The following is a 15,560-nucleotide window of genomic DNA, read 5'->3' on the forward strand; positions in this document are numbered from 1 at the left end:
ATAAAAGTTGCTTCTGCAATGCCTTCTTTATCTTCTCCCAATCCTAAATCTTTGGTTTGCCTCTAAGCTCTCTGATTTTCTTCAGCTATTGCCACTAGGTGGATGTCTGATCCGTCAATTTCAGCATGACAAGCTTCACCTTCTTGTCATCAGGAACTTCCCTATATTCAAAGATGCACTCATCTGATCTATTCAATCATAGAACACCTCCTTTTGCAGACTATCTGAATATTCATACAGATATACTCTGATGGTATCGTACCAACAAATTGATCGCTCGAATGAATCACCATGATCTTTTTATCAGTGGATGGGAGCACCCCTATGGAAGGGGTTCTCGAAATCTGAAGCCTCTTCATCAGATCTGCGATCTTCTGAATCTATCTCAAATCTCGTCTCTTGAGTTTCCAACTATGTAAGACATGCAGTCAGTTCCATTATCTATCTCTTCAAATCTTTGCAATCCACTATCAGATCCTGTTTTTGCTTTGTAATTTTATTATAAGCTGCCACCATCTAATTTACAGATTGATTTTTCTTGCGATCACCACCCACCATCTGGACTGTAAGAAAGAATCACTGCTCGAGGATTGATTGGACTCTGATACCAACTGATGCAGCCTAAACCATGTTTTGATAAAAAGAGAGAAGAAAGATGTATGAAACAAATAAAAATGGCAAAAGGGTAGAAGAACTCTTATCTGGAGTTTTAATTCAGTAATATGAAAAATAATCAGCTTACAATGTTGACCAAAGGGGACACATTTATAAGAAAAAAGTCCTAACCTAACAGTAAAAGAAATCTGAAATAAAGTAGGAAAAGGATTAAAAAATTAAGACTGGGATTAAAACTTTCAATTCGACTAGAATTCTTTCGGACTTCCATTGATCTATCAAACAATAGAATCTGATCTTGAAATTGGATATGACGATAAAGCATCAAGCTTGAGAGCATGAAAAGAGCCTTCCAAAATGGAGTCATAATAGTAATTTTAACATCGGATGAAAAAATTATGGTTGTTCTAATACGGCAGTATCAAAATCGATAGGATCAAGTGCAGTCAGCTAGATTTTCAATCCTTGCGAATCCGGTCCATCGAATCAAGGTATTGATCGGTTAAGACATCTGCATCAAGATCCAACTTAATTTGAAAATTACATTTTAAGTTTTTTTGTATCCAATGGTATGCTCATATTCTTTACTTAATTATGCTAGAGGGATTAAAAGAGATAGATAAACTTAGCTTCAAGGTTCGTGAAAGTATAGAATATGTGAGAGGTTCCAAAGTTCAAAAACAAAAATTTTTAGAATATACTAGATAAGCAGTTTTGGAAACCAAAAAAGACCTAAGGCAAGATATTTCTACAAAATGAAATTTAGTATTTTTAATGTTAGAGAGTGCTCTTTTTTATAGTCATATCTTTCTTAATTTAAAATTAAGTGACTTTAATTACAAACATAATTCATCTAAAAAAGATTAGGGCCAAGTTTAGAAGATTGGCAAGTTATTGAATTTATTCTATTATGCTATTTTAGTATTTTCAAGAGTTTAATATCCTACATCAAACTTATATTTTTCTCAATTTTTTTTATTAAGATTACTTTAAGGCAAGAGATGCAAAGTGTGAATGCTTTTATACAAAAGTTTGTATGACAAACATATGAAAAATTTATAAAGTATTGGCAGATCATAGCTTAATCTTACCATGATAATCATTTTGGATCCTTGACATAAATTTTAGTTTATGGAGGATTATTATAAGAAGTTGAATAAATATAATTATATTGAAAGCATGCGCATCTATAATTATATATTTTCTCCCTTTAATTGGTGTATGCTTGTTTTTTCTATAGCTCCAACTACTGGCACATCAACTCATGGAGATACAGAGAGTAGTTTTTTTTATAAAGTTTCTGAACCATTTAGAAAAGTGGATGCTTTTAAGATAACTCAAAACTTTTCTATCAAAATAAACATATTATACTTATATACACTATTGTTTCTAATAAATAACTCATTTTATTTTTTACTAATATAGAATTTTGATGCATTTGAAAGCTTTTTTAATATTGTGAATATTGCATAGAAGTCTTGATTGAAATTATAATTGGATAAGTCTATAGTTAATAGAAAGTCCAATCCGAATATCCTAAAACTTTGAAAAGTAAATCAATTTCAATATTCTAAACTTTCTCTTATAGCATTGAATAGTTAATTATTCTAATATCTATAATTACCTATGAATCTACTTTTAGTATTGGTAGATGGGTATTTGATAAGTATCGTAGTTCATTTAAATAGAATATTATTGAGGTCTTGATTTGCACTTAAGATTGGATGTTTAAAAAGAAAGATATGTATTTTATTAATTATATTGCTATAATTTTTTGAAAGAATTTATTCTTTATTGTTGCAATATTTCCTTGTAAGTATTTTGCAACCCAAGTTAGATAAGATTAGAGAAGATATCTTGAACTCAAGTTCCTAAAATAAAGCCCAGTCAACTCCATGCCAATGCACAGATCTCAATGAGATGAACCCAAGTATACTAATTAATATTTGCTAATATTTTCTAATTTTATCATTTCTATTGTTTTTTATTGCTAATCGTTGAATTTTGTGCTTATAGGTTCATCTAAATTTAGAAAGTTGAAGTAGGAAACAATGCAAAGAAAAAGTTAATTATGATTGTGAACATTTGTTTTAGATTTACGATGCTCATATGTTTTGATTGGACATACTAGTTGAATTTTGGTTGGGACTCTTTTGTTTTGTCTTGTTTTGACTATGGATGTTACTTGTTGCCATACTTTGGGACTCATTTTTTTGTTTTGGTTTGACTATGGTTATTAATATGGACATATGGTGGTAGTTATTACCTATTAAGTGGTTGATATCTATAGTTTCTTTTGATATTTATAGCTATTTGATAATTTCCTTTGATAGATTTTTTTTTTTTTTGGGACAAGTCGGTATTGTAGTAATAATTAGATTTTAGATCCTTATTTCATGAGGAATTTAATTTCTAGTATATCCTAATTATAATTTCAGGTTATCCACTTGCGTTATATTAATTCTATGACTTAAAGCATTTCATTGTTTAACATTAACCATCATGCATTCTGATTTTAGATATCAGGGCTAGAAAGCTTTTTCACTTAGGCCTTTCAACTACCACAAGAATCCTTGTATGTCATATGTTGGGCCTTTAACATCTTCGTAACCAATACCTCTTGGTTTTGGAACTTTCAATTATGTTTCTATAATTCCACAACGTCCTCAATGTTAGCACAGTGATTTTATTGTCTATTGCAAGTTTTACTTGATCAATTATAGAGGGCAGCATTATAAAGCACATCAAGTGCAAAAAGGGATGCATCACAGTTGAGTGGTACCAACCCTTCGGATCAACCTCCTCAAGAAACAAGCGTCAAGCAACACAAAATTAGGAAATCTGAGACAAATATAGATCACAACTTTAATATCTGTATTTTGGAGCTGATGGCGGTGTGGAAGATTTAGACAACTGATTCTTAATGTTTATCTCTGAATTTATATATTTATGTCTCTGAACTTTTTTCTGTTTGTTGTTTCTATTTGTCCTTCTACCTAGGAGAGTGGAAGTCTTATGGCAGCTATCAGCTATGTTTGTTGCCTGTGTATTTGCTTTGTACATTGACATTATAAGCTAAGTTGTCAATTTACTTACTTTTTGTGGCTCATTTTTTGATGGCTCATTTTTTTATGTTGATATTTCATTTTTTTATTGATGTATATAACAGGTCTATCTATTAGGCAGGTCAGAGTAATAGATTAAACAAATCAGATTTCGAATTTGATTAATAGGTCCACTAAGGTTGAACCAATACTATTTATTAAACATGTTAAACATACTAAATTGAGTTGGATAAATAAATTATTTATTTATTAAATAAATTAAATAGATAGAATTAAATTATCTATTTATTAAATAGATTAAATTTAAATTTCAAAATCTGAACTATTTAATGAATAGATCAAACTAAAATTTGAAATTTTTCAATCCAACTCAAATCTAACCCAACCCGTTTATGACCCGACATGATTGTCTCACCTAATGATGGGTATTCAATTCATGGGATTAGGTGGTACTTTTCTGTCTCCCGTCCAAATGTATTTGACTGATCTTTTCTCCAAACTTCACTCCCAGACCTCAGAACATATATTAGGAATTCTACCGGCACCATAATGAGAAGGTGGACAGAGAATTTTTTTATGAGAGAGGGACCGAGAGAAAAAATATTTCACTCAATTGGAATAAGGGGCACAAGGTCTTTCGAAAAAGATGCATAAGATTCGTAAGTTATGGCACTTCCAAAAAAAGATTCGCAGGTTATGGCACATAGATAACATTTGCTGACATGCACCAACAAAGAAAGCAGTTATCTTGATGGTACAACCTCTCATAAGTTACAATAACAATTAGCAGGATCCAAAACTGAACAACCAACCGTTCTCTTTGCGCATTGTATGTGTAATCGTTGTCATGGCTAAGTCATCCATTATCTTTTAGCATCCAACTAGGGGACTCATGTCACTCTGATGGGTTGCCTGAAAGCAACGTTTTATCCATGCAGATCCATTTAATAATAGCTAGCATTGTTGTCTGCTGTAACTCTTAATGATGTCCGTAATTAAATTTTATCCAAATATATTGGATCCCTTCTAAAATTCCCAAACTACATTTAGGCCTAGATCAATTAAGAGTTAACGTAATAACAACATAACCAAAAAAGATTAGATTTGGTTATATCAGCAGATGGGTATGCTGTTTAACTGGTTTTGATTTATGCTGACAATAGCAAAGTATGCGTCATGTAACCTAAGGCAACTACACCCAGAGTTCTTTTATGCTTATTAATCTAAATACTGGATGTCAAATGATTTCCCAAATTGCCAGACATGCTTTCACCAAGGAGGAGAGTTGTCATGTAGCGACCCAAATCCAATAGATTTTTATGGAATATACCTTCGAATTGGTCTCTGAGTTATATACTTGGACCTAGAACAAGAAAGTCTTTTAAACATTAAAAAAAATAAAAATACATGAAAAAAAAAGGACCATGGAAATTCACTGGGGATAGAAACAGCAATCTGTGAATGAAACCAATATAACTTATAAAGCATTTATACCCTTTCAAATTTTTTACCTGCTAAAGTTTTAATTAAATTATAACATCAACTCGAGAAATCTATGTGGAAGTTCTTTGCTCAAAGGTAGATGATAATTGATCAATCCAGTGCTCTAGAGTTCAAAACCGCAAAATAAACTGCCCCATGACATCAAGGAATGGGTCAAGACAACTCAAAACCAACCTCCATAATGAATTTGTTTACAGAGCTCCAACATTACCAATTTACTATTGCATTATCCATATATGCTAACCGTCAATAAAGCACTACAGCTTCAGTCCAACATGATAAATGATCTTTCAATGTCCATTATAATAATTCACTCTAGATTTAGCAACTGATAAGTTAATGCCAAAAAAATTATTCAAAAAATCATGTAATGACCTTAATAATGCTCCATCTGCAGATTATTTTCCATCTCTTAAAATATATTGAATTTGAATTTGAGACCATTGAATTGATATTCTTTTCACCGGAGAGATTAAAAAAGGCATGAACCAACCAGATTCAAGAATCTTTGGGTGAGCTTCTCAATCACAAATATTCTCACATATATATTTAACATCACCAATGCATCATATCCTCTTAAACAGAACAGAATGACATGCTTTGATCTTTGCCGCAAAAAGGACACATTATTATATAACAGCAATCTTCTTATTCTGAGAAAGGTAACAGCAGTAGGTGCCGAAGGTTAACCCCAACAAACATAAAAATTCAGGAAATTACATGAAGTAGATGATTTTAGATAGAAAACCTCTTACCCAGATGATTTTACTAGTTAATGGGCTATGAAGGATATTCTTTAAAGCGCACAATCATCATATGGTTGTTCTGTTTTTAGGTGAAAAGGATTGAGAAAGTTTGACAACATGAACAGCAATTAATTAGCTGAGATGTCAAAGATATTTATGAAAACAAAATCTTTTTGTATCCTTCATGCACTTGAATTTGGCTAACCATCGTCTACCGCAACTTATTATGAGATGCAGATGAGTCCTGTAAGTCATCACTATTGAGGACCTTTCTGCTTCAGTAATACAGTCAGAAAACTATCACTCTGTTAATTTATGATATAAGAATGTTTTCCAAACAAAAAATAAAATACCAATAATACCATCATATACTAGATAATGAGAGTGCAGAATTGTAGAAAGAACCTAGAAGTTCTTGCTGGATTTAACTATGCCTGAGTTACTGAAAAAATAAGCCGTACTAATAGATGAACATGATAATTTTTGAATTCACTGAAGCAATTTTTTTTCCAGATACAATTTTGCAGATAGATCCAAGATAGTTACCAGAGTTCCAGTCTACCCTTTCCCAGAAAGGCTCCAAACTGTTTCTGTCTCATGCACCCACTTCCTGGCATGAAAACACCATATTTCATGATGCTGTCTGGTGGTCCATATTCTGTTCCACTTGAGTGATTTCTCTAAAAAAAAAACTTTTAGTATTCTCTTCTCACCCACTCATTGAAATTTCATCTTTATAACATCACTTTTCCTAAGCTTGTCAGAGGGTTCTGAATTCAGTTAGAATTTGTACAACGTTTCTCAGAATCTGAATTACTTTTGAAATCGGTTGCATTGTTCAAATACATTATCTCAAAGGCAGTTAAATGATAACAGTTTATGTAATGATAGACTGATCTCAGAACCGCATCATCTGCTATTTATATTTTATACAGAGAATACGAAACTTTGTGGACAAGTTTAATGGAGAGATTAGGACTTCTTTAAGTGAAATCGTTACTTGTAAGTTGGAATACTTCTTAAAACAAGCTACCCTATCAGCTGCAGTGTTACATACTCCAGACATAACAAAAATATGCAAATTTCTTGTTTGGTCATACATGTGTACTCAACTTTCATTCAAAAAGGAGGTAGACTTGGATCCAGTGGACATCAATTCAGATTCAGCAAGGTGAAAATGGAAGCTAGAGGTTCAACAATCCGAACCATTGAATATGTAAACTACCTCCAAACCATTTACAGATAAAAAATTATGCGATTTAGATACCCTTAGCTTGTGCATCAAGTAGGCAAAAATGATTGTAGTGTTATTTAAATTATTTTTTTACCACTTGATGCATAGGTCAAGGATTTTGAAATTACATGCTTTTTTTTTTGTTTGCAAGCAGTTTAAGGTAGGAGATCACATTTGACGAACATTTATCTTCCGATTTCACCTCACCAAAACCGTCTAGAAATCTGATTGGCTAAATCCTAGTTAAACCTATTCAAAAAAGTCGTTTTATTATAACTATCCTGCATTTTCCTTGGGCCAGAGACCCTAAACCCTTTATGAATTCAAAAAAATCTGTATCATCTTATAACCTAACATCACCACCATGACAACCCCAGATAGAGAGGGAGAGAGAGAGAGAGAGAACTTCCCCAACATGAAAACCCCTCCTTTTACTTTGAACCAAACTCCCTAAACTCAAGCTTAAAATGGAATGTGGCCATTTATACAAATCACCTCCGTACTATTTTGTTAACCATGAAGTAAACAGCACCATTACCAAACATCAGAAGTTTTATAGTTAAGAAAGCTTGCGATATAGGTGGATGCACCAATATCATCAAATATTTAATACATATGTGTAAACCATGGGCGAACATATCCATGCTCTGGTACAAGTTTTACCGACCTGGTATTTCCTCACACTCACTTTCAATAACCATGCCCACAAACTGCTAAAACTGATGGTTCTTAAATCCTTCCAGATGATTCAATCATGCCTATTTCCACTAGTAAACAAGGTAACATCAGAAAAGGGCATCTACAAAAGCATATTAATGCAGAAGACTCAGACCCTACAGCAGAGGTAGAATTAGCTGCAGCAGAAAATGGTTCCTTGTTGTGATTAAGAAGATTCATAGCTCTAAAAACTACCAGCAATAAATGGTTCCAAGTTTTGATGAAGATTCATAGCTCTAAGCCAATTCAAAGATGGTAAATTGTACCCAGGTTTGCAAAATATGAAATTCAAAGCAACAACACTTGATAGCATTCAAATCAAAATTTGAATGACATTGCAGCAATGGCCAATCCAATCTCAAACAGGCAACAAATCACCCCAGACAATCAATGCGAACTTATGAAAACTACACTGAAATAGGAAATCTAAAAGGATTTCTCAAACAGTTGCAGTGATATGGGATGGAAAGAAACAATATAAATATCAGATTGCACTTCCATCGGAACAGTTAGAGGTTCAGTTAATAACAAGTTACAACCTTTCAGATATGAACAGGACTAATTATTATAATTTTACAAAACTAGAAGAGAAAAGCTTCAAAAATAAAAAAAAAGAAAAGAAAAAAGAAAAACCTCCTCCTTTTTTTCTACAGAGTAGTCATCAAAGCTAAAACAGAGGAAAGAAACTACTCCACTCACCTCTGTGAGATGACTCAGATACATTTAGATGCAAAATCTTCGCAACCCCTGAAAAAGAAGCCCAATTCAGATGAAGTCGACCAGCTGGCCATTCTCGAGGGTCCGAGCCAATCCCGCCGCATTCTTGCCAATCTTCCCATTCTCGTCGCAGGCCAAAGCCATGCAAAGCTCGAAAGTTCCTTCTTTTCTCGCCTCCAAGGCCATCTCTTTGTTATCAGAGCAGACCAAATTGAGCACTAAGAGAGCGTTCTCGATGCCCCTGGAGCTCCCATATCTCAAAACCCCGGCCAAAACCCTAACGAATCCATCGACCCTCTTCATCTCCACCCTGCCCTCCCGGCACTTGCCGAGGAGACCCAGCACCTCCACCGCTCGCTCGGAGCCGGCGCCGGCGAGGTCGACCAGGGCTGGCACGGCGCCGGCGCGGACGGTCCGGCGGCGGTTCTCCGGGAACTTGCAGAGCTCGTAGAGGGCGGTCGCCGCCTCGCGGCGCTCCCGGCCCTTCCCCTCTCGGAGAAGTGCAGCCAGGCCGGCGATCGCGGAGGGGTGGGCTCCGATGGTGCACTTATTGACCTCGACCATGGCGAGGCTGGTGAGGCACGTGGCAGCGAGGGCCGCGACGTTGGGGCCGGAGCGGAGGGCGGTGTCGAGGCGGTCGACAGCGCCCTCGGCGACGAGGCCAACGCGGGCGTCGTCGCCGTCGAGGCTGAGGTGGAGAAGCGCGCGGAGGGCGAGGTCCTGGAGGTCGGGGCGGTCAACGGAGCCGGCGTGGCGGAGGAGGACGGAGGCGGCGCCGGCGTCGAGGGCGAGACGGCGGAAGGAGGCGATTCGCTTGGAGAGACGGAGGACGGCGGCGAGGGTGTCGGCATCGGCGGGAAAGGAGAGGGAAGCGAGGAGGTTGTGGGGGTCAGGGGAGGGGGAGGGAGGGGATTTGGGGTTGGCGGCGGGGACAAAGTTGGAAATGAGGCTGCGGAGGGCGTGATTGGGGATGAGTGAGGGGCGAGGGGGCAACGGGAGCTTGGTCACCGGACATGTGCGGTTACCGGAGTCGATCCAGCGCTGGATGGAGGCGCGGTCGAAGGTGTGCCCCGACGATAGGATCACCGGGTCGGACATCACTTCCAGGGAGATCGGGCATCGGAAGTCGTCCGGGAACTCCACTTCCATCGTGCCCGCTTACCCTTAGAGAGAGAGAGAGAGAGAGGGGGAGTTTATGTTTAAGGTGACTAGGGAGGTTTATTCTGGGAAGGGAGGAGACCAGGGGAGAAGGGAGGGGGAAGAACCGAAGAACTGAGAGAGAGAGAGGATTTTGTTTCCAGGAATGACCTTGGATGGGGATTTGCGGTGGGGTGGAGAAAGCGTGTGGGATCGCATGGGGGTTTTGAATTGGTGGGGCTAGAGCGTGGTGTTTATCTAGGTTGGGACGGGTGTGGTGACTGCATGTGAGGATAGGAGATCCTTCACCTCCTCGGAAGGTTTTGGTTTGAATTTTGAATTACTACTTTGCAAAATTGTTAGCGTGGGCATTAACTTCTGATTTATCTATATAACCCTAATTTCTTCTTCATTTGTTATCTTAAGCTTGGAATGATCTATTTTGGCTATGTTTGAGATTGTTGTTGGCATTAAAGTTTTTCAAAGTAGAATTTTTGAGATTATTAGATAAAGATTTTTCTTATTGCTATAAAAAAAAACAGAGTTAGGTGCAACATGCTTATAATTATTATAGGTGCACAAGTCATGTACTAAATGATTAAGTATATCTATTTTTATTCCAGAAGCTAACGTGTACAATAATACATAATTTTTGATTATAAATTAGGATTATTAGAGAAGCGTAATTTATCTATTCATACTAAATATTTGCTTTTTCCTTGTTGTAGATTAAAAGACAAAAGTGTCAATATATTTTGTGAAAGATTAATGTTCAGCTCATAATTTGTCAAAAAATCTCTACAGTTCTTTATGGCAATGTTTTAAATTAGTTTTTGTAATATGTATAACAATTAATTTAGTTAGGTAAAAGCTATACTCTTACTACAAAAAATTAAATGCATTCTAGTGATAAGTGCTAAATTTATACAAGTCATAAAACATATGATTTAATGCATGTTCATTTTACTTTCAAAAAAGAGAATAACAACAAGCTACACACTAAAACATTCACAATGATATATCATTATTCAAGAATAAATTAATATTATTAAAAAAATATAATTCTCTATATTTCTCTATATCCTTATAATTTTGTTGTTGTTTGCTACAAAAAAATATTAGCATAATTTATAAAGGGTTAATGTTGAAAAAATGATTTGACATAAAACCTCTGTGACGCCTTATGGCAATTTAGAAGCTAGACATTTTTGTTCTATTAAATCACTATTGTTTTGTTAGATTAAGATCCTATATAGTTTCCATAAAATATAAGATGTGTTGATGCATTATATCATAAGTTCTAGAAGTGTAGGAGTTATATACAAGATGATAACGTATGTTAATTTTATTTTTAAAAAAGACAAAAGCAACATGCTACTACCATGCAAAATCACATGTCATCTTCAATCATAGATTGGATTCTTATGAAAATATAATTTATCTACATCATACTAAATTATTATCATTTCGTTGCCAAAAATGAAAGTGTTAATATAATCCATGAAAATTTAATTTTTAGTTGATGAAAAATCATAAATCTTTGCCAACCATTTGGATTTCAGTTGGCTGCATCCCTCTCTTAAAAGAAAGGACTTTTATGAGTTTCACATCCTATAATAATGAAATCTGTGGTATTTCTCAAAAAAAAAATCATAATATCTTTTTAATTTTTTTGTTATTATATAGATGTTTTGCTCTAAAAATTAACTTATTTAGATAGAATAAAACATCAATCTTATCATTATCATGAAAGGTTAGGCAAATCATAGTTGTAAAAATCACAATTTTCTCAATGCATGTCCTTTTTTTGTTTTAGAAAAGAGAAACAATATCCTACTACTAACATGTAGAATTGACACATCATCTTCTACCATAAATGAGGATTAGTCAATACAATTTATCTATGTTGCCCAAAATATTTATCTTTCCAATTTTGTAAGCTACAACTACCATCATAATTTAGACAAAGTTGAATACTTAGTTTATGAAATATTTAGTTGTTTAATGTCTTAAACTACACCTTTTATTCATAACATAACAAACTTTCTAACAAGGATTCTATTGTTGCCTTAGAATATTAGTAGCCTGATATCTATAAGTACTATATGTATACAAGTTGTGCCTTGGATAATAAAGCATGTTCCTAATATGCATAATTGTTACCACCTCTTCCATTCTATTCTAGGTGAGTTAAGGAACTCCCAATCATAAGAAACTCAGTTGGTTGACTGATAGCATATCGTCAAGTTTGTTTGGGCAAGGGGTAGATGTATTCATGGGTCTACCACCGACATTGGACTAGCCAAAAAAATATTGATCGAAGATAGGATAGAGTAACATGGATCCAGGTTCTATGATCATTAAAAACTTTCACCACCATCACACCACCATTTGAAGGAGATGAAGCTAAATAAGGGTGTATCTATGGGCTACAGTGGAAGAACATAGTGCTAGACTGCAATAAGGTATAGCATTGGGCTACGATAAAAGTTCAGTGCTAGGGTATGGTAAAAAATCTAACTTTTGCTTATTTCTAGGATAAAAGATAAAGATAAAATAACATGATTGGATTAATTGTGGAATGATCTTTTTCTGACATCTTTCATGTAAAAATCTAATCTTTTGGTCTACTTATCCACACTATGGTTGAATTCTATCTATTTGGCATGGATCTCCACTCTTAATGTGATTTCATAGCTGAATTCTATCTAGTTTTAGTGAGAGTCACATGATTCTTATCTAAACTAATTCTATCAAACTTAATATGTATGGTGCTTGCTCCTGATCACTAGCTAGATTGTTGAGATATGATATAAATAATATCCCCCACATCTTGTTGGCCAAGGATCATAAGCTAGATTGCTACTGATTGAACATTCCTCTTTTATTGAAGCATTGTTTTCGTATTCGGTAATTTGCTCACATCTCTTCAATTCTATTTATCCTTTCTCTTCTCTCACATCTCCTTGTGTGGAATACTTTTGTTGAAAATTATGTTCCAAAGTCAATCATCAGCCTATTGACGGTTGAGCTTATCATTGTAATTGTATATAAATTATTAAATTAATAAATATTATTTAATTTTTTCATCACTCTGTGTACATCTTATTTAAACTCCTGTTTTGTGATAAAGTCACTAGGACTATTTGAATCGATATAGGAGAATATATCATTTAGTCCTTAAATCTTAGTTTACGATCAAATGATATACTATTGTTAAGACGATAGCTATATCAAGTATAGATCATTGTATGCCATGTACATTGGTTATCCTCTTAATCAAAGAGTGTGGAGATACAGACATGGCATAAAAATAAGAAGTAAGGGTACATCTTACTAAACGTGACCAACTGTTGAGTACACTACTGTCAAGAGTAGCTTGCGAAAGATATGGGTATAAATGTCTCTCTGATCTGAGATCATCAAGATGACTTGCAAGTAACTCATTGTGCTTAGGTGTTAGACTATTTGAATTTTTAATTCAGTAATGAAAGATTTTTGGATACAGTCAAATACTTGCAAAGTTGATGTATGAGTTGAGATAGAATTAATCCCTCCAAATAAGTAGGAGTTAATGTATCAGTGTATTTCAATTCAGTAAAATCTCGATCAGGATAATCCCTAAGATAGATTTAAAAAATTAAAATGTAATGTAGATGACTATATCAGGATTGACAATGAAATTCTAGATCACTTTGAGTATTAGGATCAAAGGGATGAATTATACGGTAACCATATGCCAATAGATTCTTTAATATTGCTTTGCAATCATTTGATCTATTTGAATGTCAGGTACCATTACTAGATAGTCACTTTGATTGGTATAAAAAGTTTATTTCTATACTACCGACTTAGGTTCGAACCTATAAGATCATACTCAAAAAATATTTCTAACTAATCATATGGCTAATCGATGATTGGGAATCATTCTAAGATATAATCATCAATTCGAGTGATGATTAATCTTGTGCAAGAGTTACAATAAATTAATTCGTTAATTGTTGATGAATTGTAGAATGATTGATTTAGCAATTAGATTGCTAATTAGCTCATTTTGATTGAGCATTAAGATTTGAATCAAATCTAATTGAATTAGATTCAATTTGGTTTGATCCAATTAGGTTATGAGATGACCTAATCACTAAGGATGTTCGATTCTTGATTTGGGCTCAATTAATTTTTAATTTGATTAAGATTTAATCAAGATCATTTGTTATCTAATTAGATTAGGTGATCTAATTAGGTCTAACCTAATTTGGTTGGATCAAGAGCCTAATTGAATAAGAATTTGAATTCAAATTCGAATTGAACAACCCTTGTGTTAGAAAATATGTCCTAAAGTCAATTATCTAGGTTGTAGATAATTGTGTTGCATACAAGTATATGAATTATAAAATGATAAATATTATCTAACAGATTCATTATAAAGAATACATCTTCCTAAATAGAACTCATATGTTATGATGAAGTCCTTAGAACTACTATCAAAATAATGAAGAAGGATTTTTATCATGTGGTTCTTAAATCTTGCTCGCAATCAAATGATACAATTATTACAAAGACGATAATTGTATCGAGTGTAGGTCGTTGTATGCCATATTGGTTGGTTGTCCTCTTAACCACGACATATGGTGACATGAGTATGGCATACGGATGATATATAGGAGTACATTTCATTGAGCATGACCACTTTCAGAGTACTCTGTTGTCAAGGACTGCTCTGATGGGATATGAGTATAAGTGTCCTTCGGACCTAAGGCTGTCTCGGTGACTTACAAGCAACTCACTGTGCTTTAATGCCGGACTATCAAATTTTTAATTTGGTGATGAAAGATTTTTGGATATAGTCAAGTACTGGTAAAGTCTGAGTGCGAGTCAAGATAGGATTGACAGCTTCAAGTAAAATTAGAGATAATACATCATTGTATTTCAATTCAGCAAAATTTTGATCAAAGTAGTCCTAGTGTAAGGTTGAGACACAATGTGGACCACTCTTTCTGGATTGACAGTTTAACCCTTAGTCATCCTTGAGCATCAAGTGTCAAAGGGATGAATTATATGGTAACTATATCCACATGGGTTCTAGAGTGTTGTTGGGCATATATTCGACCTATCCGAATGTTGGGTCCCATTGCTAGATGTTACATCGATTGGTACAAAAATTATTTTTGTACTATCAACTTAAGTTTGAACCTATGGAGTTACACATATAGAAGTACCTGTTTGATCAAATGGCTGATTGATGATTATAAATCATTGAAGGGTTTAATTATCAATTTGATTGATGATTAATCCTATACAAAGATTGCAATAAATTATTTACTAATGATTGATAAATTAAAAAAATAATTAATTAATAATTTGATTATTAATTGGCTTAATTTGATAGAGCAATAGAGATTAGATTAGATCTAATTGAATTAGATTTAATTAAATTAGTTTTGAATTGATTGGATGCATCCCTATTGAATAATAAGACTTGTTCCAATTAATCTTTGGGATGCAAATCAAATTCTAAGTTGAATAAGATTTTATTATTTTATATATATTTTGATTGGATCAAACTTTATTGAATAATAGGCTTGATTGGATCAAGCCCTATTATCAAATAGCTTCTCTGATATCCATCAAGAATCAATCCCTGAATCAATGAGATTTTAATCTAACTAATTTTAAAATCGATTGGAGCCTAATTTGTTTCATAATTAGGCTAGGACCCAATTAGTTAATTTGTTATAACTAATTCCTAAGTTAGATAGGATTGGATCCAAAAATTAGTTAGAATTTGATCAAGATCTTAAATCCTATTTGGAATAGAACTTAACC

General features: G+C 34.2%; 1 protein-coding gene across 1 annotated transcript; it reads right to left on the reverse strand.

Annotated features, from left to right (window-relative positions):
• Positions 1-8,333: 8,333 nt before the first annotated feature.
• Positions 8,334-9,952, reverse strand: LOC105034769 (U-box domain-containing protein 8). The gene has a single exon (XM_010910043.4). The coding sequence runs from the start codon at positions 9,744-9,746 to the stop codon at positions 8,646-8,648; it is 1,101 nt and encodes a 366-aa protein (XP_010908345.4). The 5' UTR covers positions 9,747-9,952; the 3' UTR covers positions 8,334-8,645.
• Positions 9,953-15,560: the final 5,608 nt, after the last annotated feature.

This window comes from Elaeis guineensis, chromosome 5 (assembly GCF_000442705.2).
Source record: "Elaeis guineensis isolate ETL-2024a chromosome 5, EG11, whole genome shotgun sequence".
Lineage (NCBI taxonomy): Eukaryota > Viridiplantae > Streptophyta > Magnoliopsida > Arecales > Arecaceae > Elaeis > Elaeis guineensis.

Excerpts from the sequence above, each read along its gene's own strand:
- LOC105034769 (XM_010910043.4), bottom strand. The coding sequence starts at position 9,746 with ATGGAAGTGGAGTTCCCGGACGACTTCCGATGCCCGATCTCCCTGGAA.